General features: G+C 54.5%; 1 protein-coding gene across 5 annotated transcripts in view; it reads left to right on the plus strand.

Moving 5' to 3' along the window:
• LRFN5 (leucine rich repeat and fibronectin type III domain containing 5) overlaps window positions 1–25,265 on the plus strand; it is a 47,116-nt gene that overhangs the window by 16,900 nt on the left and 4,951 nt on the right. For 3 of the 5 annotated variants that reach the window (XM_068192026.1, XM_068192025.1, XM_068192027.1), the window contains exons 2-3: window positions 18,752–20,159; window positions 21,168–22,685. In XM_068192026.1, coding sequence (XP_068048127.1) covers window positions 18,772–20,159; window positions 21,168–22,098 — 2,319 coding nt within the window. In that variant the 5' untranslated portion in view covers window positions 18,752–18,771 and the 3' untranslated portion in view covers window positions 22,099–22,685. Of the gene's footprint in view, window positions 1–15,210; window positions 15,322–18,751; window positions 20,160–21,167; window positions 22,686–25,265 lie in introns of those variants that run through there. The other 2 variants (XM_068192028.1, XM_068192029.1) reach the window with 2 other exon arrangements.

Genomic DNA, 25,265 nt, shown 5'->3' on the forward strand with positions numbered 1-25,265 from the left:
GGAGCTGTGTGCTGATCCTGTGTGCTGATCCTGTGTGCTGGAGCTGTGTGCTGTGCTCTGGAGCTGTGTGCTGTGCTCTGGAGCTGTGTGCTGGAGCTGTGTGCTGTGCTCTGGAGCTGTGTGCTGTGCTCTGGAGCTGTGTGCTGATCCTGTGTGCTGATCCTGTGTGCTGGAGCTGTGTGCTGTGCTCTGGAGCTGTGTGCTGTGCTCTGGAGCTGTGTGCTGGAGCTGTGTGCTGTGCTCTGGAGCTGTGTGCTGTGTGCTGGAGCTGTGTGCTGATCCTGTGTGCTGTGTGCTGGAGCTGTGTGCTGTGTGCTGGAGCTGTGTGCTGATCCTGTGTGCTGTGTGCTGGAGCTGTGTGCTGTGCTCTGGAGCTGTGTGCTGTGCTCTGGAGCTGTGTGCTGATCTTGTGTGCTGTGTGCTGTGCTCTGGAGCTGTGTGCTGATCCTGTGTGCTGTGCTCTGGAGCTGTGTGCTGTGCTCTGGAGCTGTGTGCTGATCCTGTGTGCTGTGTGCTGTGCTCTGGAGCTGTGTGCTGTGCTCTGGAGCTGTGTGCTGGAGCTGTGTGCTGTGTGCTGGAGCTGTGTGCTGTGCTCTGGAGCTGTGTGCTGATCCTGTGTGCTGTGTGCTGTGCTCTGGAGCTGTGTGCTGTGCTCTGGAGCTGTGTGCTGATCCTGTGTGCTGTGTGCTGTGTGCTGGACCTGTGTGCTGTGCTCTGGAGCTGTGTGCTGATCCTGTGTGCTGTGTGCTGTGCTCTGGAGCTGTGTGCTGTGCTCTGGAGCTGTGTGCTGATCCTGTGTGCTGTGCTCTGGAGCTGTGTGCTGTGCTCTGGAGCTGTGTGCTGTGCTCTGGAGCTGTGTGCTGATCCTGTGTGCTGTGCTCTGTGCCAGTGCCGTGCTCTGCGCCAGTGCTGCCGCTGGTGCTCCAGAGCGGGGCTCCTGCCGCTGCCTTGCCATGCTGGTGCTGGGCAGGGAAGCACAAGGGCAGGGCATGCAGGTGCTGACCCTGCGAGCTCCATCCCAAGCTCCATTCCAGAACTGGAAGGGCTCAGGAGGCGGTGTGGGGGCTGGCAGTGCTCGGGGGTGAGCTCCAGTGCTGAGTTCCCTCTTGCTGAAGGATTCTGTCATTCCACATGGACACACTGCAGGGTGCTGTGCAGTCCCAGCCAGTGCTGCTTACCCCTGGTGGGACTCTGGAGCTGCCTCTTGAGTTGGTTCAGAGCACAGTGCTGCTCCTGCGAGCCGTGGAGAGGTGGTTTGGGTGTGTCGATGTGGGAAAAGGTTGTCAGGATCTCCCAGGATCTCTGCCTTCTCCAGGCCATGGTTGGAATGCAAAATGAAGATTCCTACAGCAGGGTTGCAGGCATGTACTGCGATGGGCAGAGCCTGGAGTGGTCCTCAGCAGCTGCTGTGCAGCCCCTGCACAGCTGGCCTACAGCTGGATTGTGGTGTGGGCAGGGTGGCTGCAGGTGTGCAGCCCTTGTGAGGCATTGCTGCGGCCTCGGGGCAGGATCAGCCCCAGCTGTACAGCTGGATTTGGGATGTGGGTGGCCATCTGTTGGCATCTCTTTCTTGAGTTCTGTGGAAATCTTGCCATAGCAGCACGTTTGATCAAATTTTGAAGCAGCAATTAAAATCTAAATTTCTTTTTCAAAGCCTTAAGTATGTCTCTTATCTGAAATGCTCAGACTCTTTGCTGAGTGAAGAACATTAGGACCAAGAGACCCATTAAATTTTTTGGCACAGACAAAGGAGATAAATCCTGCAAACTGATGGGCTCGCATGTGGCAGATCTGATGGTATCTGCTTCATGCACTGAGATGTAGAGGAGGAAAATACCTTTCAGAATCATTTCTCTGGGATAGAAGTTTTGGAAGTGGCTCTTTTCTTTTTCCAGAAGTCTGTGTAAAGTGGTTTTGGTCTTGTCCAGCTGAAGGGAAACCTGTTTTATTTGCTTATATTACTTTTTCTGTCCTACAAGATGTTTGATGCATCTTTTGGGAGCAGAGGAAAGGACACAGTGCCACTCTGTCAGCCCTTGACTGAGCAGTTCACACCTTCTCTGGTCATCATGTTCACAAACTTTTCAGAACTGTCATTCTGATGTAGGTGAGGCCGCAAACAGTCGTGGTTCAGCTTCTCCTGGTGTCAGTGATGCTGTCCTCCACTAATCCATGGTCTGCAAGTTCAGGAGCTGTGGTTCATTAGTGGGAGTAGCTCCACTCAGCTCTGAGCTGTGCTTTCTAGACAGAGCTTCTGTCACACTATGACACAAAATCACTCACAGAAGCAGGCCAGATGCAAAAGGAAAGAAAAAGAACCCAAAAAAGCAAGCTTTATTTTCTAACTCCACTATATATACAATAGCAAAAGTGGCAGTGGATTGGAGGGTGAAGCTGCCACTTCTCCAGCCACACTGGCCAAACCAACAGCCCATCAGTTCTCTCCACCCTCAAAGAAGAATGCAAAACAATCATGGTTTATATGAACAGTGTGAGAAAACTCAGTAGAAATATGTAACTATCAGAAGGCATGGAAAACTTTTAGAAGAACTTTAAAACTCTCAAAAGAACAAGCTTCTATCCTAACAACCAGCAAACACCAGTGCTGCCATTACCCCAGTGGCCCTGACAGCAGGGCTTATTAATGTGAGGTGACAGGGGATGGAGAAGTGGCTAATTAACAGATGAAATAATGAGGCACTTGCTCATTAGTTGCCTGGTGGCAACTTGTTTAAAGCTGTGGGTTGGAAGCACCTGCCAGGAGCCAGCAGCGCTGGGCTGGGGCTGCAGGGGCCGAGTTCCTGCTGCAGCTGCCCTTCTCAGCAGCCTCTCACAGCCCACGCTCCTGCCAGGCCACTGAACTGCACAACCACTGGGGCTGCGAGAGCTTTCCGAGAGCCTCGGTCCCAGCTGTGCCCGATGCCCGCCTTGTCCCCAGCCCAGAGCTCTCAGGGCCACCTCCAGTCATTCCTTGGACACCTCCAGGGATGGGCACTCCCAGCCTCCCTGGGCCCCCCCTTTCAGTGACTGACAGCCCTTTCCATGAAGAAATTCTTCCTATGCCCAAGGAGTTTAATTCTTTGCTCCGCTGCCCAAAAATGTGTCTGCACACTGAGGGTCTTTTTTGTGCCTAAATATCTGTCTTCTGAGATTGGTGGATGTTTTCTAATTAACACGTTCAGTATCCTTGGGCCAGGTACCAGGTGCGGGAGGAGGAGTACACCTGAGATACAAACATAAGCCTGTTACAGGGCTGGACCTCACAAGGCACAGTGGGAAATACATTGGGGTGATACAGAAGTTTTCTGTGATTATTTCTATTCGCCATTTGCAAAGGAGTAGAGAAATGCAAACTCATGGAAGCTGTTTTCTACTGCTACAGGAGCTAAGAAAAAGGTTAAAAAGTGACAGTTTAAGTAAGGCAGTTTGAAAGTGGTAGAGCTGGATAACTGGTACCCAGGAGTATTAAAATAATTGGCCGAGGAGCTCCCTGAGACAGTAATGGTTTATTTTTAACAAATCCTGAAATGCTGAAGATGAACCAGAGGCATGGGAAAAGGCTAATGAAAATTGATAGAAAAATTAAATATGATTTGGTCTAGGGGGAATTGTGCCATCCGCTCCTCCTGGGCTGGATCCCTCTCCCACTGGCTCTGCTCTCCTCCCACTCCCCTCCCTCACTGTTTCCACCACAGGCTCTTCCTGCGGACCTGGACAATGAAGCAGTGACATCTCCTGTCCTTGCTGCTGTTGGATGTGCTGCTGGGACAGCACGGCCACGCCCAGCCTCTCTCCCACCCTGTCCTGGCACATTTGATGGCTGGGCAGTGGTTTGGCTGATGCCGTCAGTGGCTGTGTGACAGATACTGATCCTGGACACTGGTTCCAAGGCAGTCCCACAGCCTCCGCCCCCTGCACCAGCCTCTGGTGTCCCCAGCCGGGGAGGTGCCAGCTGGACACCTGTGCGATGTGACCAAGTGATGGTGACGGGTGCTGACCCAGCAGACGACCAGTCCCTGTCCCTGAGGGAGGGACACCGGGAACATCCAGGGAGGCCCGGTGGATGTTCCTGATCTTGACTCGCCAACCCTTGTTCCAGGGCCAGGCTGTGTATTTCACAGGCTTCTGGGGTTCTCCTGTCTCCATCCCGCCCAACAGCTTTCCTTACTTGTTTCCTTGTACCCAAAGGCCTCACAACATCTCCAGAGCAGACCTTTAAGCCCTGTGGCTGATGACTCTGTTGCCTCTCAGCAGTCAGGCGGCAGTTCCGGAGAGAGCCGAGGTGAGCTGACAGCACAGGCTCACGTGTCATTTCCTGACTGTGCAGCAGAGATGGCCCGGGTGGCTTTCTGCTGTGTTACCTTGTGCTCCCCATGTGCTTTTCCCTCTTTCTGAGAGGGTCACTCCCTGAGCGTGGAGCCCAGCAGAGATGCAGAGTTGTGTTGTGAGGCAGCGACGCGAGGGTCCCGCCTGAGAGGGGCTGCTGGCAGGGGCTGGGGCCATGGCAGCCCGTGAGCCAGGGCTGGGGCACAGGGCTGGGGCCATGGCAGTCTGTGAACCAGAGCTGGGGCCATGGCAGCCCGTGAGCCAGGGCTGGGGCCATGGCAGTCTGTGAACCAGGGCTGGGGCCATGGCAGTCTGTGAGCCAGGGCTGGGGCCATGGCAGCCCGTGAGCCAGGGCTGGGGCCATGGCAGTCTGTGAGCCAGGGCTGGGGCCATGGCAGTCTGTGAGCCAGGGCTGGGGCCATGGCAGTCTGTGAGCCAGGGCTGGGGCCATGGCAGTCTGTGAGCCAGGGCTGGGGCCATGGCAGCCCGTGAGCCAGGGCTGGGGCCATGGCAGCCCGTGAGCCAGGGCTGGGGCCATGGCAGTCTGTGAGCCAGGGCTGGGGCCATGGCAGCCCGTGAGCCAGGGCTGGGGCCATGGCAGTCTGTGAGCCAGGGCTGGGGCCATGGCAGTCTGTGAGCCCGGGCTGGGGCCATGGCAGTCTGTGAGCCCGGGCTGGGGCCATGGCAGTCTGTGAACCAGGGCTGGGGCACGGGGCTGTGCCAGGGATCCCCACAGACCCCCTGAGCACCCCTGAACTGAGCATCTTGTGCCCCAACGTGCCTGCATCCAGGCCCCCCTCTGCTGGAGCGTGCCTGTATCTAAGCACATCCCTGTGCCTGCAGCTGAGCAGCCCTGTGCCTGAGCCTGTCCTGTCCTTGGCCAGGATCCCTGGGGCAGTGCCTGGCCTTCACTGCCTCCTTCCTTTACTCCTGTCCCCCCGGCTCCGCCGCTGATCCCAGTTTGCTGTCTGTCCTGCTGCCAGGCTCTGTAACATTTCCTGCAGTTTATCATTACTTTCTTCTGTTCTTATTCCCTATATCAGGAAACCATAAATATGTATTTTAGAGCCGTCAGTTTTTTCGAGCGTGTGGAGTGCTGCCTCCTGAAAAATCCCAGCAGCAGATTTTGAGCCAAAGGGAAGATTGCAAAAATAGTTTCTCCCTTATGGCACATTGAAAGTTTCCCTTTTAGGCGAAATTGCCCAACCCTGACAGATGTATCTGAAGTTTTGAAAAATATGAGTCCCAGTATTTCACTTAAACTGTCATTTTTGGTAAAGGCAAATATTCCTTTTGGTGTGCCCATTGATTTCCTTTGGATCCAAACAGAGACTGAGGTCTGTCGGGTTCCTGCTGCAGCTGTGTGGTCAGTGAGCTCCGTGCATGTGTTGAGCAGCTGTTCCAGGCTGGCTCTGTGGTCAGACTCTGCCCTGAGCTGCTGTGGCAGCTGGAGGGACTGCCCAGAGCCCTGTGCCCTGCCTGTGCTGGGGTCTGAGCCCCTTCAGCACACACGAGCGGAACGTGCAGGAAGAGGGAGGGGGTTCTGCTCCGTGCTCGCTCTTTGGTGGGGACTGACCCCTGCTTCTTCCGCAGCCTCCAGCTGAGAGGAGGCAGCTACTGCTCCTGCCTCACCTCCAGAGTCTGGAGCACCTCAGAGCAGGGTGCTGGGGCACGGCACGTGCTGCTCCTCCTGCCCCGGCTGCATCGCCAGCAGACGGGAGCAGCTGGGGCCAGGGGCTGGCACTGCCCTGCCCTTGTCCTGCTGCTCTGGGGCTGGACACCAGCTGCGTGTGGGGCTGGAAGTGCTTGGAATGTACTCCGGGTTGGAGAGCCTCGGGCAGGGACTCGCCTGCTGGGGCAGTGTCACCTCACGTCATCCTTTGGGGTGTCCCTGCTGGGACACACGGTGCTTGGGTCACCCTTGGGGTGTCCCTGCTGGGACACACGGTGCTCTGGTCACCCTTGGGGTGTCCCTGCTGGGACACACAGTACTCTGGTCACCGCTTGGAGTGTCACTGCTGGGACACACGGTGCTTGGGTCACCCTTGGGGTGTCCCTGCTGGGACACACGGTGCTCGGGTCACCCTTTGGGGTGTCCCTGCTGGGACACACGGTGCTCTGGTCACCCTTGGGATGTCCCTGCTGGGACACACGGTGCTCTGGTCACCCTTGGGGTTCCCTGCTGGGACACACAGTACTCTGGTCACCCCTGGGGTGTCCCTGCTGGGACACACGGTGCTCTGGTCACCCTTTGGGGTGTCCCTGCTGGGACACACGGTGCTCTGGTCACCCTTTGGGGGGTCCCTGCTGGGACACATGGTGTTTTGGCTGTGTCCCCAGTGGCTGTGGGACATTGGGGGCTGCAGCAGCAGCAGCAGCTTTGGGGTGCCCAGGCCCAGGGCAGTGGGTTCTGCTGGGCTCCCTCTCTGGGCTGGTCTCAGCTTTGGATGGAAACATTAAGAAACATTTTCTTAATGTTTCACAGCATGCCAGGGGCCGCACAGTCAGTGCCTGTCCTGCCAGGCTGGATTGCTTGGCTTTCCAGACGAGATAACACGGTGGATTAATTAGATGGTGAAGTGCTAATAGCAATTGAAAAGAGATGTGCTTGCTGTGTGCCCCAAGTTTGGATTTATTACTACTACTTTCTGTATGGCCTATTAATTTTTGATGACTTTAGATAAATTGCATTCAGCCTGAAATAAATTAAAATAAGTGCATATAAATCATGTTCTATTCTTGGCTTCTGCAAAACAAATTTCCATTTCATCTCTTGTTGTCCTTCCTTTATTACATGTATCCTGCCGGCGCGTGTCACCCACTATTGTGATGGAAATGTTTTATCTCCTTGAGATTCCCTGGGCTTGCCTTTGAAGTGTCAGGGCTGCTGTAGACATGGCACATCTTAGATCATCTCAGTAGCTAATTTGGCCACATCTGTTTGATTTACCAGTTAACAAACCAGACCTAAATACTAAATAGTGTTCTTCCATGAGAGCGATCTACGGTTTGTACCTAGTACTCCTTGACATTAAATTAAACTTTAGAACTCAAAATCCAGCTTGTTTTATGACTCACATCTTCAAGTGATGTTCAGGCAAGTGTAGAGACAACCCTAATAAAGGCCTGGTTTTAGATTGTTTAATTTACTATATGTTTATGTGAGAGTACAGTGACTAAGAAAAGAATTGGCCTTGGTTAATGCTGTGACGATTGCAAGGTATTATTATGCAGATAATAATTGTCCATCTGGAGTAAATCATTGTTAGTTTACTTTTCATTTAATTTGGTGGGCCGTGCAGAAGCAAGGCCATGGAAGAAATAAGTTATTTTTACAGTGCTTGATAAGACCTGCGGACTGTTCAGGCTTGGAAATCTGCTTATGGTTAATCCCCTGTTTTCTGTGCTGTGTCGTGCTGACAGTGTCACCCTGCACAGTGCTGGTTCCTCTGCTTCTGGTTTCCCCCAGTGAATCTGTGTGTGTTTGGTGGGCATGTTGGGTTTGGCCACAGTGCCCTGGCCAGTACCTGGCTCCCCCTTCACCCTCATCCCTCTTCCAGTGCCTGTTGGGGAATGAGCATTGGTGCTTTAAAAATGGTGGTATTTGTTGGCAAAGGAAACCTTAAGAATAATTTTATTCATAGACTCATAGAATCCCAGAATGGGTGGTTGGGAAGGGGTCCTTAAAGTCCATCTTGTTCCATGCCTCTGCCATAGGCAAGGACACTTTCCACTAGATCAGGTTGCTCCAAGTCCTGCCCAATCTCGCCTTGAACATTTCTGGGGATGAGGCATCAGTTACCTCATTTTTCCATTATTACATATTTATCACAGCAATAAGTTAGGCATGGCCAGTGCTGGGCATCCTGTACTGCTGTAGGGTGGTGTCAGGGATGGAGAGCTCCAGGGAGTTTGGGGTGTATGGCAGGTTGTGTATCCACCTCTGCGTCCTGGGGCCTGTCTGCTTACCATTTCTCCTGTGCCCCCCTTGCTCCCCTCAGCACCTCGGGCAACCACACACAGCTGTGAGGTGTGGTCAACACTGGAGGGAAGGGATGGCGTCCAAGGGACTGGAACAGGCTGGAGAGGTGGAGTGGGTGAAGCTCAGGAACATTGAGCACGGGTCACTGCTCCGTGAGGATGTGAGGGCACAGCCAGGATGTGGCCAGGGAATGGTTGGGCTGTGCTGGACCCTGGAGCCTTCCATGGGCAGCCCTGGCAGCTGGCACTCACCAGGCACTGGTGGGTATTTGACAGTAAGATGAGAATCCCAGATTCCTTGTTGTAAGACTTGCCAGCATGTGGAGCGCTGCTGTCGGGGTGCTCAGGCAGGAAGAGCTGCAGGGACAGTGTGCAGAGACAGTGTGCAGGAGAGAGTGTGCAGAGACAGTGTGCAGGTGAGAGTGTGCAGGGACAGTGTGCAGGGACAGTGTGCAGGGACAGTGTGCAGGTGAGAGTGTGCAGGGACAGTGTGCAGGTGAGAGTGTGCAGGGACAGTGTGCAGGGACAGTGTGCAGGTGAGAGTGTGCAGGGACAGTGTGCAGAGACAGTGTGCAGGTGAGAGTGTGCAGAGACAGTGTGCAGGTGAGAATGTGCAGGGACAGTGTGCAGGTGAGAGTGTGCAGGGACAGTGTGCAGAGACAGTGTGCAGGGACAGTGTGCAGGGACAGTGTGCAGGTGAGAGTGTGCAGGGACAGTGTGCAGGGACAGTGTGCAGGTGAGAGTGTGCAGGGACAGTGTGCAGGTGAGAGTGTACAGGGACAGTGTGCAGGGACAGTGTGCAGGTGAGAGTGTGCAGGGACAGTGTGCAGGTGAGAGTGTGCAGGGACAGTGTGCAGGGACAGTGTGCAGGTGAGAGTGTGCAGGGACAGTGTGCAGGGACAGTGTGCAGGTGAGAGTGTGCAGGGACAGTGTGCAGGTGAGAGTGTGCAGGTGAGAGTGTGCAGGGACAGTGTGCAGGTGAGAGTGTGCAGGTGAGAATGTGCAGGTGAGAGTGTGCAGGTGAGAGTGTGCAGGTGAGAGTGTGCAGGGACAGTGTACAGGGACAGTGTGCAGGTGAGAGTGTGCAGGTGAGAGTGTGCAGAGACAGTGTGCAGGTGAGAGTGTGCAGGTGAGAGTGTGCAGAGACAGTGTGCAGGGACAGTGTACAGGTGAGAGTGTGCAGGGACAGTGTGCAGGTGAGAGTGTGCAGGTGAGAGTGTGCTGGGACAGTGTGCTGGGACAGTGTGCTGGGACAGTGTGCAGAGACAGTGTGCAGGGACAGTGTGCAGGTGAGAGTGTGCAGGGACAGTGTGCAGGGACAGTGTGCAGAGACAGTGTGCAGGGACAGTGTGCAGGGACAGTGTGCAGAGACAGTGTGCAGGTGAGAGTGTGCAGAGACAGTGTGCAGGGACAGTGTGCAGGGACAGTGTGCAGGTGAGAGTGTGCAGGGACAGTGTGCAGAGACAGTGTGCAGGGACAGTGTGCAGGGACAGTGTGCAGAGACAGTGTGCAGGGACAGTGTGCAGGGACAGTGTGCAGGTGAGAGTGTACAGGGACAGTGTGCAGGTGAGAGTGTACAGGGACAGTGTGCAGGGACAGTGTGCAGGTGAGAGTGTGCAGGGACAGTGTGCAGGGACAGTGTGCAGGGACAGTGTGCAGGGACAGTGTGCAGGTGAGAGTGTACAGGGACAGTGTGCAGGGACAGTGTGCAGAGACAGTGTGCAGGGACAGTGTGCAGGGACAGTGTGCAGAGACAGTGTGCAGGTGAGAGTGTGCAGGTGAGAGTGTGCAGGTGAGAGTGTGCAGGGACAGTGTGCAGGGACAGTGTGCAGGGACAGTGTGCAGGGACAGTGTGCAGGTGAGAGTGTGCAGGGACAGTGTGCAGGGACAGTGTGCAGGGACAGTGTGCAGGGACAGTGTGCAGGTGAGAGTGTACAGGGACAGTGTGCAGGGACAGTGTGCAGAGACAGTGTGCAGGGACAGTGTGCAGGGACAGTGTGCAGGGACAGTGTGCAGGTGAGAGCGAGCCTGTGCCAGGACAGGAGTGAGTGAGGGGCTGGCACAGCCAGCACAGCTGGCACAGCTGGCACAGCTGGTGTCCTGCAGCAGTTAGCCAGGAGTTGGGTTGTGGACCCTGATTTGGTGCACCCTGTGCTCGTGGGAGGACATGGCTGGTGCGCTGCCACCCCCGTGCCTGGGCTGCCTCTGCCTGGGCCTGCGTGCCAGGGACTGCACAGGGTGGTGCTGACCCTGAGGAGCCTCTTTCCCCACCGCAGTGCTCGCCACGTGTCCCTCTGAGCGAGACCTGTGGCTGGAGGTTGTGCGGCAGGTCATGCAGGGCCACTGTGGCTGCCTCAGCTTCCCATACCACCTGGGAATGTATGGCTGGAACAGAGGGATAGAGGAGAGGCAGAGAAAATCCCTTCACATCCCTTCCCTTGTGTTGTGTTCTGATGTTGCAAAAACAGTTTTTAAAATGCCACAATACCCCAATTCAATACAAATGTTTTGGCAAGTTAAAAGCTGCCTTGTTTAAACAATTATTCACTTAGGCCCGCTCCTTTTTGGAAGCTGCATGGCTGATGCTGATGTTGGTGTCAGTGCTTGGCATATCCGTGTAATATTTGGTACAGGATCTCCTCAGGAGCTGGAAAGCTTCGTATAGAATCATGGGATGGTCTGGGTTGGAAGGACCTTAAATGTCCTGGTGTTCTGACCTTAGAACACAATGTGTGTGTGCCACCACAGCTGAGATGCTTTTCAGTGACATCCCCCTGTGCAGAGCTCTGGCCCTGGCTCCTGCACTGCGTGGGGGCTGTGGGGTGCAGGGTTGGTGGGATCAGGGGGATGAGGTTGGAAGCTGTCTGTGATGGCACTGGCAGCCCTGGGCTGGGGTTTGGGAGGGGCTGCAGCTGGGCTGGGAGCTCTCGAGTGCAGGCAGTGGGGCTGTGCTGCTTTCCCTGTGTTGCATACCACTGCAGGGACGATTCCTGGGGGCTGAAGGAAAGGAAGAGGATGGAATTCCTAATGCACATTTTGTAGAGGGAGCCAGGGAAGTGGAACAGCCTGTCCATCTGTCTGTACCTGTGGTGTTCTCAGAGCCGGGCTGGCCGGCACATGGAGCAGCAGCCCTGGGTGCTGGTGGTCATCAGGGCACAAGGACAGTCGTGAATGGTGACAGATGGTGCCAGCGGTATGTGCTGCTTGTGCAGGGGCTAGAGGTGCCTTGGGAAGCTGGTGCTCACTGCTGCTGGGCTGGGAGATGCACTGCTGACACCTTCTGCCCCAGGGAGCAGGAGGATGCAATGGAAAGAGCCCAGATGGGCTCCTGGCTGTGCCTGCAAAGCTCCAGGTAGTTACAAGGCTGAAGCAGTTTGCTGGGTTTGGCACTGGGCGAGATGGGAGTGCAGAGCTGTCCTCAGAAATGGGAGGTGATGTCTCCACGTGTGCTTTTATCAGGGGACATTTCTCAGGTGCCGCTCTGTTTTGTGCCTGGTTCAGTGCCTGGTTCAGTGGTTCAGTGCTTGGTTCAGTACCTGGTTCAGTGCCCTCTCCCCATCCACGGAGCAGCAGCAGGCGCCCCCAGCCCAGACCGTGGCATCCTCGGCGTTTCCTCACGCACAGCTATTAATACCTCACCGAGCTGCAGTCGTGCTCTGCTCTGCCGCCTGACTCATCCCCTGGATCACTCTGGGCTCTTGTCTGTGGCACCAAAGCCCTGATAAGCTGCCTGCACTGAAGCCACCGCGGTGTGGGCGACCCCTGTGCTCTGTTGGCTCGGCCTCTGCTCCGGGGCACGGCAGGCGCGGCCAGCTCAGCGGCGTGTGCCAGCTCTCGCGTGCGGCCGTGGGCCCGGGGCTGTGCCAGCAGCAGGAGTGCAGGAGCAGTGCTGGAAGTGTGCAGGAGGCACCCTGGGAGTGTGCTGGGAGCGTGCACCACCTCGTCTGCCACTGTCGGCGCGTGGCAGGCAGTGCCGGCAGTGCTGGTGCCCATGTGCTCAGGGCGGCTCGCTGGGACTCGTGTGGGGTGCGGCTGGGAGCAGAACGACAAGGGAAAGAAATGAAATCCCTGGGAATGCCGTGTCTCTGCTGCGCTGGCTGTGCTGACCCCAGGGTCACTGTCCCAGGGGAGCTGCCACCAGCCTGCAGCAGGCGGTGCTGGAGGTGGGCCAGGACCAGGGTGGTGCTGGGCACTGCCCTGAGTGCAGGGCACTGCCCTGCCTGTGGTTCCTGGGAAGGCTCCAGCATCCTTGTGAAAATGCAGGACACGGGGTGCCATGTCAGCAGAAGTGAAGGGACAATGCCTAGAATGTGCCCATGTCCCTGCTTCTGCTGGAAACACTCCAGCTGTGACAAGTGCACTGCTGCAGGAACCCCGTGGGTTTTTCACCTTTCCGAGCACTTGGCATTGTTAGTGTTGTCTGCTGCAGACAATGTGGAGCAATTCTAAAATGAAGCGTTTAAATAAAAAGGATGTTATATTTTTTCTCCTCAATTTCTGAACTTTATGGGCATGTTTTTAAGCTGTGTATTGCAAGGGCAAGTGCTGAAGCTGTTTGTTGTGTAGAAGACAGGAAACGCAGCAAAAATCCAGAAACTGAGCTTTTGAGGAAGGAACATACATTATGTCAGGAGAGGCATTATCCCTATGTGAGCTGGCAGCACTGCCCCTGGCCTTCACTTTGGGCCCTTGCTCCTGCTGCTAAGATTCCCAGAGGTCTGAGGGGTTCATGGCTGTTTGAAGCCCTTTAACTGGGACCAGGGTACAGGATTTCCCAGTCTCATGGCTCCCCATGGGGATTCACCTGTCCAGTCCTATAGCAAGTGTCAAACGTGGTAGCCTTGTGGTCCTGGATGGTGTTCCTGGCTGGTGTTCCTGGCCAGCTCAGCACTGGGTGGCTAGCACAGCCCCCAGAGCAAACCTCTGGGTGAGTTTCTTTGATTCAAATGCTTTTTTTCCTCAGGTACTTTGTTTCCAATTCAGCAAAATCCTCCAACCTTTCTAGAAACCACTGACCTTCGTTAAACGGAAGCTCCTCGTTCTCCACTTCACTGGTCCCAGCAGATCCCAGAATCTCCTTTTACTTACCACATTCTGGCATGGCTATGGGGTGCCTGTGGTGGCTGGTGCTGTGATTTCCCTTCCTCCATCCCCAACAGCTGAACATCATCAGCTTCCAGACTATTTTTTCCTCCATCACGAAACTGAATTTGCAGAGATTCTGAGAATCCTGGGTGGATTCCTTCCCACCCGTCCTTCTGGATGGGAGGGAAGGGCAGTCAGTCGCTCTGTTGTGACCTCAGCAGTGACAGATGATGTCTGAGCCAGGCCCTGAGCTGACAGCTGGCTCCAGCATCTCCCGGTGTGCACACTGGGCATCCCTGGCATGCTGGCCATCCAAACAGGAATTGGAAGTTGTGGAAGTTGTTTGCTAATTAATGGCTGTCTTATGGATTCTGCTGCTCCCATGTGTTGTGTGATCCACAATATGTAAATGACCCTTTGGAGCACTGGGCGCACTGGCAGATGCTGAGATGGTGCACTTCATATCCCAAAAAGGAGGAAGCAAAACGCCCAGCATGCAGTATGTTGGGCACAAGGAGCCATCACATTACGTGGCATTTCAGTCCTGGGTTCCTTGGATCCATTCCAGGCAGGAATTTCAAATTCATTAGCACTTCAGCTGACCTCTGTCTGCTGCTGGAGCAGGTGGGTAGTTATCCCACGGCCTGCTGCTGACTGGTGCCAGGCTGTGCCTGCTGTTCACCCCGGCACTGCTGGCACTGCTGGCTCTGCTGGCACTGCTGCGGGGGCTCAGAACGGCTGTGCCCCACCGGGCCTGGGCTCACTCTGGCCATTCCCCAGCACCTGTCAGAGGTTTGTGGTGGGAGTCTGCCCTTAGGAGGTGCTGGCCGGAGGGTCTGTGTGTGCCCCAGGACTCAGCAGGGGCTGTTGGGCTGTCACCCAGGAGCGGGTGGCTGTCACCCAGCAGGAGTGGGTGTCTCCTCTGGAAGTGGTGGAAATCCTCTGGTGGGTCTCACAGAGCCACGTGTGGTGCTGGAGCTGGAGAGTGCCCCAGCTGTCCCTACACCTGCCCGTGTGTGGGCCTGGTCCCATGCCAGCTCAGGGTTCCTCCTCTGTGCAGGGATGGATGTTCTGCACCTGCCAGGCTGGGGCCAGAGCGCGCCTCTGGAATGGAATGGAATGGAATGGAATGGAATGGAATGGAATGGAGGTGTGTGTTCAGAGCTGGAATGGAATGGAATGAAGGTCTGTGTTCCATAGCTGGGATGGAATGGAATGGAGGTGTGTGCTCCAGAACTGTGCTGGAACAGAGGTGTGTGTTCCAGAGCTGGGCTGGAGTGGAATGGAGGTGTGTGTTCCAGAGCTGGGCTGGAGTGGAATGGAATGGAGTGGAATGGAATGGAATGGAATGGAATGGAATGGAATGGAGGTGTGTGTTCCAGAGCTGGGCTGGAATGGAGGTGTGTGTTCAGAGCTGGGATGGAATGGAGGTCTGTGTTCCCAAGCTGGGCTGGAATGGAGGTGTGTGTTCAGAGCTGGGATGGAATGGAGGTGTGTGTTCCAGAGCTGGGCTGGAACAGAGGTGTGTGTTCCAGAGCTGGGCTGGAGTGGAATGGAGGTGTGTGTTCCAGAGCTGGGCTGGAGTGGAATGGAATGGAGTGGAATGGAATGGAATGGAATGGAATGGAATGGAATGGAATGGAGGTGTGTGTTCAGAGCTGGGATGGAATGGAGGTGTGTGTTCCAGAGCTGGGCTGGAATGGAGGTGTGTGTTCAGAGCTGGGATGGAATGGAGGTGTGTGTTCCAGAGCTGGGCTAGAATGGAGGTCTGTGTTCCCAAGCTGGGCTGGAATGGAGGTGTGTGTTCCAGAGCTGGGCTGGAGGTGGCCTGAAGGCCAGAAGACCTGTGGGAAACACCTGGCAGGGGAAGGACCATGGGAGTGTCACCCACTGTGTGGGGACATGCCACCTGAGAGTGGCCAGGGGAAGGTGGGCAGGGGTGACAGCACCAGAGGAGTCCCTGCCTCCATGAGCCCTGGCCCTGCCCAACCACTGTCAGGCCTGCTCCATACCTGAGAAATGGGGGGAGGAGAAGACTTCCTCTGCTCGGAGACAGGAGCAGCAGTCTGGGGACTCCAGTCAGTCCCCTCCAGCCGATGGGGGAAGGGTGGAGGGGCTCCCAGCCCCCTCAGTATGCTGGGGCTCACAGGTTCCTGGCTCTTTGCAGACACGGTTCCCACTCTGTGTGACCATAAGCCATGCAGCCCACAGCAACTCGAACTTAGGATTTATAGACAGATGAATAACTCAAAATGATCAAATGTAGCAACAGGATGGATGTAAATAGTAGTATATGTGAGAGGATTTTTTTTAATCACAAATGTCACATGAAGAGCTTGACTACCCTTGTCCTATTGCAGGCACCAAGCAGTAAATAAGCAGTGCCCACTTTCCCAGGAAGCTGGCATTTGTTTTATGTATGAATGCAGTTTCCTTCCTGTTCTGTCATCTTTCAAGCAAGTAATGAGAATCACACACTGCTTTCATTAGTCAAAAAGGTGTTTTCTGCAATGAGCTGTAAGCCATGTCAGTGCTGCTATCTCTGCAAATGATCTGTGTGGGGGATGAGGTATGCTGGGAGAGGAGGGGACACATGTCCAGGCTGACTTTCAGCAGGTGTGTTTTTTGATGGCTGTCCTCCTAAGGCACCAGGTCCTGCAGTTGGTATTGTTGTCTGGAATGTCTCAGTGGTGGGGCACAGCCACAAGGCTGCTGCACTGAGCACTCTGGGAGGAAATGCTCTGTGTGTTTTCAGCAAGGAGGGGAAATGTTTGTGCTACCTCTGCAGCAAGGGATGATGCCCGGGCTGGGGAGGATGGGCTATCCCCATCCCTGCACAGCCTGGGGCACCAGCTTCCTCATATAGATCCAGGTGTGGCTGTGCTGTTTCCATCAGTTGAGGCATCCAGATGCCAAATCCTCACTAGTCTTCGTTGCAGTCAGGGCTGCAGGCCGGGTGCTCAGCACTCTGATCCACCTCTCCATAAGCGCCCCGTGCTCTGAGGGCTCTGTCCCTCCTCCTAATTCAGTGTCGTTGGCAGATGTATGTGGGGTGCACTCACCTCCCTGCCCAGGCCACTGAGAGAGACACGGGAGAGGACTGTCCCTGAACCCAAGTCATGGGGGACAGTGCTGGCGACTGGCCACCGGCTGGTCTTGCCCATTTACTGCAGCCCTTGGAGCCTGATGTTCACTGATGGCGTTGCATCCAGCTCTGGCCATATGCTGGGCATTTGACCTGAGGAAATTGGCAGAGACAATATCCAAAACTCTCTTAACATCCAAAAACCCACCTCTGCTGGTGGGTAACTTTGTGGTAACCTTGTCATCCCAGCTGTTGTTTAAGTTGTTTCATCTTGGAATGGTTTTTCCAAACTCATGAACTTGCTGATTTGGGTTCAAGCTTGTGTTAGTCTTGGGTAGCTCTGGCAATGGACTTGGCTGAATCCAGGCACATGGCTTTAATCACAGCCATGAATCTGAGCTGGCAGCCTTAAGTTAGCAAATTTAAATGAGCATGGTGTCCCCAGCCAAGGCTGTCCAGGGACCCCAGTGGCTGTGCTGCAGGTGCCCTGAGCTGCTGAGCCCGTTCAATCTAGGACTTAGCAGGTGTGCATTAAAAGAGCAAAGTCCTGCCTGGAAAGGACAGGTGACAGTCCCTGGCCATTGAGTGCAGCTGCTGCTCTGGGAGGTGGCTGCTGGGTGACACCAGTGGGGCTTGGGGACTGCAGCAGGCCGTTTCCTTCACTGCTTGGCATTGCCATTCTCCTCCAGGTCCTTGTCACCTGCAGCGCCACTCTGATTTGCAGTGCTGTCATGAAAGTGAGTCCACAGAGCATACCTGAATACTGCCATGGCACTTTGTTTCTGCCACAAGTCATGGCAGCAAGAATGGTGCTGGTTATGCTGGTTATGGGAGCAGCTCCCAGCACTGCACACAGCAGCAGACTCCGCTTTGGACCGCAGTAGCAGGCTTTTATTATTCCAGTGGGAACTCAAAGCTGGAGTAGTCCTGAATACTTGCAGTCCCCAGAAGTATCAAGAAAAAGTACATTGATTGCTGAAATGCAGGGTTTAGGGCTGGTATTTTCACTATTAATTTTGTTGCCTCTGCTTGCATGGCACCACAGATTTGGTTTGGGTTATGGATGGACTGGACAACAGGAGCAATAATTGTTACTCTAACATTAAATGTCTTTAAATATCAATGACGATTCAAGAGTTCTGGTTCTGGCTAGCTGTGAAACTGTATTTCAGCTGAGCTTCATTAATGCATCTCTGGGGTGGTAATGGGTCTGAGTAATCTGATCAGAACATGTCTAATTGTGCCGGTCCCAAAGGGAGCCGAGTGCTTCAGTCACAGCTTGGAGCCCCTCCGAGCACCACTGCTTGCAAAGGCACAGGTTCCCTCAGACACTTCCCTCAGCACCCCGTGGGTGCTTCTCCACGGGACCGTGCTCCCACCTGTTCCACGGAGGAGCATCCCCCGCCCTCCCAGCCGCCCGTGCCGTGAAGCCTCTGGTGTAGTCACTGCTGGGAGATCTCGCTGAGCTGGCGTGGGCACTGCTGCTGCCAGCCCCGCTCCCACTCGCCACGAGGAGTGGGCCTGGCAGCGTGAGCAATAAAGCTGCTTGAACCGCTGGGCTTCCCGGGGAGCCGGAAAGCTGTGATCAGCTAAAATTAGCCCAAGATCCGTTTTTATTTAGATCGCCGTTGTGGGGGCTTTGCTTGGGTTTTTGTTTTGTTTTGTTTTGTTTTTTCTGTTGTTTTTTTTTTTTTCTTTTTGTTTAACTTTGTTTTATTTGCATTTTTGGGGTTTGAATGACATAAAATTAGCTCCTTCTGAGTTTATTCTGAAAATAGCATTAAGAGCTTAAATGTTCAGTGGAGATGGCTGTAAACCCATTGAGCTGCTGCGATTTCAAGGCTGCTGAGAGTTTCAGCTTAGCAAGTGAAGCACACATGAACCACTCCTCATTTTCTATACCTGGACATTTGTCACTGTGGCCAACGGCCTGGGAGGTCAGGGGCTCTGGTCGGATGTGGAGGTGTGCTGGGCAGCAGGATGGGCTCTAGCAGGAGGGGCCCAAGGGGCGGCTTCCCAATCGCTTTGTCATTTGTGTGTGAGTGTTGGTGTGGATACATGGATCTGCAAACATCCCCGACTCTCAGCTGTACTCCTGGCAGGCACTCTTGTGTTAGGATGGGGGGATGAAGAAGAACCAGGTAACACAGGGAGGGTGACTCGCTGCTACCTGAACTTCAGTTCTGTGGTTTAGCCACAGACTGGCTGTCTTGGCTTTTTTATTATGTCTGTCTTACCTCACAGAGCCTAACCGCTGTCTGCTCTCCCTTGCAGGCTCTTGAATCTGTTCTACAATGGAAAAACTGCTTTTGTTTCTGCTGTTCATTGGCGTAGCGGTGCGAGCTCAGATCTGCCCCAAACGCTGTGTCTGTCAGATCTTGTCTCCGAACCTCGCCACCCTCTGTGCCAAGAAAGGGCTCTTGTTCGTTCCTCCCAACATTGACAGGAGGACTGTGGAGCTGCGGCTGGCAGACAACTTTGTTACAAACATTAAAAGGAAAGACTTTGCCAACATGACCAGCCTGGTGGACCTGACGCTGTCCCGGAATACAATCAGTTTTATCACACCTCACGCGTTTGCCGACCTGCGCAATTTGCGGGCTCTGCATTTGAACAGCAACCGATTGACTAAGATCACTAATGACATGTTCAGTGGGCTCTCCAATCTCCACCACTTGATACTGAACAACAATCAGCTGACTTTAATTTCTTCCACAGCTTTCGATGATGTTTTAGCTCTCGAGGAATTGGATTTGTCTTACAACAATCTGGAAACCATCCCTTGGGATGCCGTGGAGAAAATGGTCAGTTTGCACACTCTCAGTCTTGACCACAACATGATTGACCATATTCCTAAGGGGACCTTCTCCCACCTCCACAAGATGACCAGGCTGGACGTCACATCCAACAAACTGCAGAAGCTGCCGCCTGATCCGCTCTTCCAGCGCGCTCAGGTGCTGGCAACCTCAGGAATTATCAGCCCCTCAACATTTGCGCTGAGCTTTGGTGGGAACCCCTTGCATTGCAACTGTGAGCTTTTGTGGCTGAGGCGCCTTTCCAGGGAGGATGACCTGGAGACCTGTGCCTCTCCGACACTGCTGTCCGGCCGGTACTTCTGGTCGATCCCTGAGGAGGAGTTCCTCTGCGAGCCCCCGCTCATCACCCGGCACACCCACGAGCTGCGGGTGCTGGAGGGGCAGCGGGCAGCCCTGCGCTGCAAGGCCCGGGGTGACCCCGAGCCAGCAATCCATTGGATTTCACCTGAGGGCAAACTGATTTCCAATGCGACCAGGTCCACGGTGTACGACAACGGGACGCTCGACATCCTTATCACGACGGTGAAGGACACGGGCTCCTTCACCTGCATTGCTTCCAATCCAGCGGGGGAGGCCACGCAGACGGTGGACCTGCACATCATCAAACTCCCCCACTTGCTGAACAGCACAAACCACATCCACGAGCCTGACCCAGGCTCCTCGGATATCTCCACATCCACCAAGTCGGGCTCCAATGCGAGCAGTAGCAACGGGGATACTAAAGTCAGCCAGGATAGGAAGGTGGTCGTTGCGGAAGCGACGTCCTCCACGGCTCTGCTGAAATTCAATTTTCAGAGGAATATACCTGGGATACGTATGTTTCAAATCCAGTACAATGGTACTTACGATGACTCCCTTGTTTACAGGTAAGGCAGCCCCAGCCTGCCCATGTGGGACCGTGCTGGGTGCTCGGTGCTGGCGTGTGGCCCTGGCCTGGGCAGCCCCTCTGCTGGAGTTCCTGTGCCATGCCGTGCCAGCTGAGCGGAACCCAGCCCCGGCAGCTCATGGTGGGAGCCTCAGGAAGGACTCGTGCCATTTCTGCTCACAAATGGGAAAATTACTTAGAACAGTGTTATTTTTAGATAATCCAAATGGACCTCTAATCCTCTGAACTGATCTGAGAAAGGTTGTGAAGGTAGATGGATCAAATGGTTCCTAATGTGCTCAGCTTTGTGGAAGCACAGGGAGGACAGTGTCTGTGACACTGTCTGTGGCAGCGTCTGTGAGTTCCTCACAGCACTTCCTGGTGATGCCCGTGCTGGGGAAGTGCAGAGGGGCTCTGTGCTCCCAGGTGTAGCTGTTGCACCCTTCAGCACTGGCTTTGTTTGGTCATTTCTTCTGTGAATTTCTTTATCCATTACTAGGACAAGGGGTGCTGCCTTTAAACTGAAAGAGGGTAGATGTTGATCAGATAATTGAAAAAATCTTCCCTGTGAGGACAGTGAGACACTGGCACAGGTTCCTCAGAGAAGTTGTGGGTGCTCCATCCATGGAAGTGTCCAAGGCCAGGCTGGACAGGGCTTGGAGCACCCTTGTCTGGTGGAAGTTATCCCTGCCCATGGCAGGAGGGTGAACTAGATGGTCTTCAAATGTTACTTCCAACCCAAGCCATTCTGTGATCCTGTGATTCTATGTTTTTGATGTGGTTGTTCTAATGGGGGGCTCTGCCATGCTGAGCCATGCCAGGGCCTTGGTAGTCACTGCTGCTGCATCAAAGGCCAGACAGGAGCTGCTGGGGGAGTGGAGATCAGCCCCACGGGGACAGTGGACAGACAAGCCGTGGTGGTGCCCAGTGTGACCTGGGCTGCCCCACAGGGTGGGAAGGTGCCGGTGTGTCCGCCAGGTTCATTCACACTGGTTTCCTTCTCCCCCAGAATGATACCTCCCACGAGCAAAACCTTTCTGGTCAACAACCTGGCTGCGGGGACGATGTACGACCTGTGCGTCCTGGCCATCTACGATGACGGGATCACCTCGCTGACGGCCACCAGAGTCGTGGGCTGCACGCAGTTCACCACCGAGCAGGATTATGTGCGCTGCCACTTCATGCAGTCCCAGTTCCTGGGTGGGACCATGATTATCATCATTGGTGGGATCATTGTGGCGTCCGTGCTCGTGTTCATCATCATCCTCATGATCCGCTACAAGGTGTGTAACAACAACGGGCAGCAGAAGGCCACCAAGGTCAGCAACGTGTACTCGCAGACGAACGGGGCGCAGATCCAGGGCTGCAGCGGGGTGCTGTTGCAGTCCATGTCCAAGCAGGCTCTCGGGCACGAGGAGGGCATCCAGTGCTGCAAGGCTGCCAGCGACGGTGTGACGCAGTCACCGGACACCGGCTCCAGCCAGGACTCAGCCACCACTACCTCCGCTTTGCCTCCCGCCTGGACTTCAAGCACTTCCCTCTCGCAGAAGCCGAAGCGAAAGTCGGGGCCAAAGCCCGGCAGCGAGCCGCAGGGCGAGGCTGGCGGCAGCGCCGAGCCCCAGAACTCGAACAGAAATAACTCCACGGCCCTGCAGCTAGCCAGCCGGCCCCCCGACGCGGCCCCCGCGGCCCACACGTACAAAAGAGCACAATCAAAGCCAAGTAAGTTCCTCACGCTGCCGGCCGACGCGTCCCGAGCCAAGCGCCGGCGCTCGCTGGGCGGTGAGCTGCTGGAGCCCCGCGGCGCCGGCGCCGGCGGCCTGCGCTCCAAACGGAGCATGTCCATGAACGGGATGCTGGTCCAGGCAGACTGCGCCGGGGCCGAGAGCGGAAAAGCAACTTTCTCCAGTTCTGAGTGGATATTGGAAAGCACTGTGTGACCTGCTTTTTTTTTCTTTTTTCTTTTTTTTTTTTTTAATTTTTATTTTAACTAAAACCACCAAACATTGTGTGAAACTCCCTTTTCCAGGGAATTGGATTTGGATGTCCACTGCTGTCTCGCTGATTAATGGCTTGTTCATGCGGGGTTCTGTATAAGCCACCCAGTGCACACGGGGGTTTATTTAGTTTTCGTTTGGTTTTATTTAATATCAAAACCGAAGGCAACATTCAGAGATTAAAAAAAAAAAAAAAAAAAAAGGAAAAAAAGATTAAGGGGCGAAAAAAAGCACGAAACAGCACCAGTGCCTTCCCTGCTCTAGGACTGGCTTCCTGGTTCTGCGGTAGCAGAAAATAAAAGAGAGAGTTTTCACAGAAAAAGCCTTTTATAAAGGAAATGCAATTTCCTCCAAGCTAACAAATAACCACTTCTGGATCAATCAGTAAAATGATATTTTTTAAACCGGTCAGACTGTATATTTCTTTTCCGTGACTATGGTGTTGCCTTTGTTTTTAGGCAGATGCTGTACAGGAGCAACAACGCTGTGTTGTTATGTTGTGTAAAATAAAATATTCACTCGGTACGCCAGCCAGCCTCGCGGTGACTGCCCTGCCGGAGCCGGGCCGGGGCCGTGGGGCCGCGGAGCTCCCACCGTGGGGCTGCGGGCAGCACGAGGAGGCACCAGGGTGCGGCTCCATTCCCCTGTGCCGGGTCTGGCCGGCCGGGGCTGGGCACTGCTGGAGCACTGGGGTCCCACAGCGGCTCTCCCTGGAAGGTACCCGACCCCCGGTCTCAGAGCACCCAGACCTGCACCCCGATCCCGCGGGGCAGGCAGCGCCCTGCCCTGCAGCCCTGGGGAGGGAGCGGGGCTGGCGCGCCTCGGGGTGCAGGGCACAGCTGAGCAGGGCCGTGAGCGGGGCTGGCAGGTGGCCGGGGGGCAGGCAGGGGGGCAGGCAGGGCTGCAGCTAGCAGGGTCGTGGCCTTTCAGCACCTTGGCTGGTGGGGTGCTGATGGTCATCTCCTGCTGTCCCAGACTCCTGGGGCACATTTCCTCTGAACTTTATGGTTGGTTCCAGTTCTTTTCAATCCCTGAGAGCATTGAAGGGCCTGGAAAATGATGGTTTCACCTTTAAGCTGCTCTTAATTGCAGTGCCCGGGAGATAGAGTGATTTTAGGCCACTCTCTGGGGGCAGAACCCCGCAGCAGCAGGGGACAGCAGACGCAAATTTCGTTGTGTGGATGGCAGCTGCTCTGCTCACTGTAAAGGGAAGCCTGCAGTTAATATTAATTAAACTCATATGGTCATCATATTCAAATTACAGACAGCTTAACTCAGAATATTGAGCATTGTGCATTATCAGATGCCAAATAACAGGTTCAAGATGGGCTTTGTGGCCATAAAAGTGAGAGAATTGTTAAATTTTATACCCTGTACACCTGTTTCTGAGGGCACAGTAGCTAAGGCAGGTGCCTGAGGCCAGCCTGGCTCCAGCCAGGGCAGCAGCCGGCCCCAGGGCAGTTGTGGGGGAACATCTCACAGTGGGGAACAGCCCCTGGCACCCCATCTCTGTCCCCGGGGCTCTGCAGCATGGGGCTGATGCTCTTGGCCAGCCTGGGTTGTTCTGGGTGATTTTATTGCCTGTCATGGAAGAATAAAGTCAGCCAGGGTGGTGTAAAGGACCTAAAAGGAAGAGGTTGCTTCTTTTTTAGAAACCCTTTTTGCTTCCCTCAGAAAATGCAGAGACCAAATAGGAAACAAAGCCTCAAAATGAGAAAACCTGCTTCCTGCTGGAAAAGTTTTAAAAAAATTCAATAAATCCCTCCTCGGATTGCTCTGGCAACCCATGAGCACTGCATGCGCAGAAAGGAGCTATTAAATAACGTGCTGTCGAGGACAGGGCTGGTCTGTCCAGGGTCTGGCAGTCTGATGATAAGGGCTTTGCTCAGTGTGGGTTAAACGTGAAGGTCTGAGCCCCAGTGAGGGACTGTCCTGGCAGAGGCACCTTCCCCCCATGCTGGGGTAGAGGGAGAGTGTCAGAGGTTGGCTGTGGAGTGGTTTGGTTTAATCACGCATTTTAAAAACATCAAATGAAAATGCTTTTATATGTTGTCTAAAACTGGACCTAAATCTGTGTGAAGTTTTGTGAAAGTGCTAAAATACTAATGATGTTTTGTGGTTTAAGGACATTTATTTTTATATTTGTATTTTTTCACTCAAAGGAATAATTTTCTAAGCACTGCAGCTGATGTTCTGTCCATGGTGCCTCTGTGTCAAGCAGTGTACAGGGACCATATGGCCCTGTGTTTGGTTGGATTCTCTGCTGACAGTGCAGGAAAGGGGATCTGGGCAGTCGGGGCTTCCTCTTGTGCCAGCTTCTCTCCCTGGCTGACAGGATCATTCATCCCTTGGGAATGCCCTGGGCATGGAACCATCCGTTCCCACTGGAGTAACTGTGCAGTGGGACATTTGTTTTATTCAGGCTTGATTCAAAGTGTGGGAAGCCTCATGGAGGAGGAAATTCTCAGTAGTTTCTGCAAAAACTATAGGTTGCCAACTGTGAGCCAGAAAAAGTGCTAAGATGCTCCTGGATCAGAATAACACCAGGTTACTTCCCCCCAGCTGGAATAACTCCTCACCACAGATGATGGAATGGGGGTGTGATGTGCTGTGGCCCCAGCATCACCCCCAGATGAAGAAGGGTCTGCAGGGACATGAGCCCAAGGTGCCTCCCTGCCCCTCAGGCATCGCCTGCCTACAGCTGGGCTCTGTGTGCTGCTGCTCAGCTACAGATTATCTGAGATTTTAGTCATGGAGAGTCTTTATTCTCAGGCACTGGTGGAGGAGAAACTGTTGCAGGAGGTTCTTAGCTCTTCTGCAGTGGCTGGAACACTCTGGAGATGGGCTCTCTTGGGGGCTGCTCGGCTGTGCTGGCAGGAGCTGAGTGTTGTGCCGTGTCTCTGTGTCTGTGCTGCCTTCCTGCTGTGTCCAGGTGTGTCCTTGCTCCTTGGGTACATGGATCCATGGTGCTGCTCCTTGGGTGCATGGATCCATGCTCCATGCTCCTTGAGTACATGGATACGTGGCGCTGCTCCTTGGGTACATGGATCCATGCTCCTTATCCACGGTGCTGCTCCTTGGGTACATGGATACCTGGTGCTGCTCCTTGG

Source organism: Anomalospiza imberbis, chromosome 6, assembly GCF_031753505.1.
Source record: "Anomalospiza imberbis isolate Cuckoo-Finch-1a 21T00152 chromosome 6, ASM3175350v1, whole genome shotgun sequence".
NCBI lineage: Eukaryota > Metazoa > Chordata > Aves > Passeriformes > Viduidae > Anomalospiza > Anomalospiza imberbis.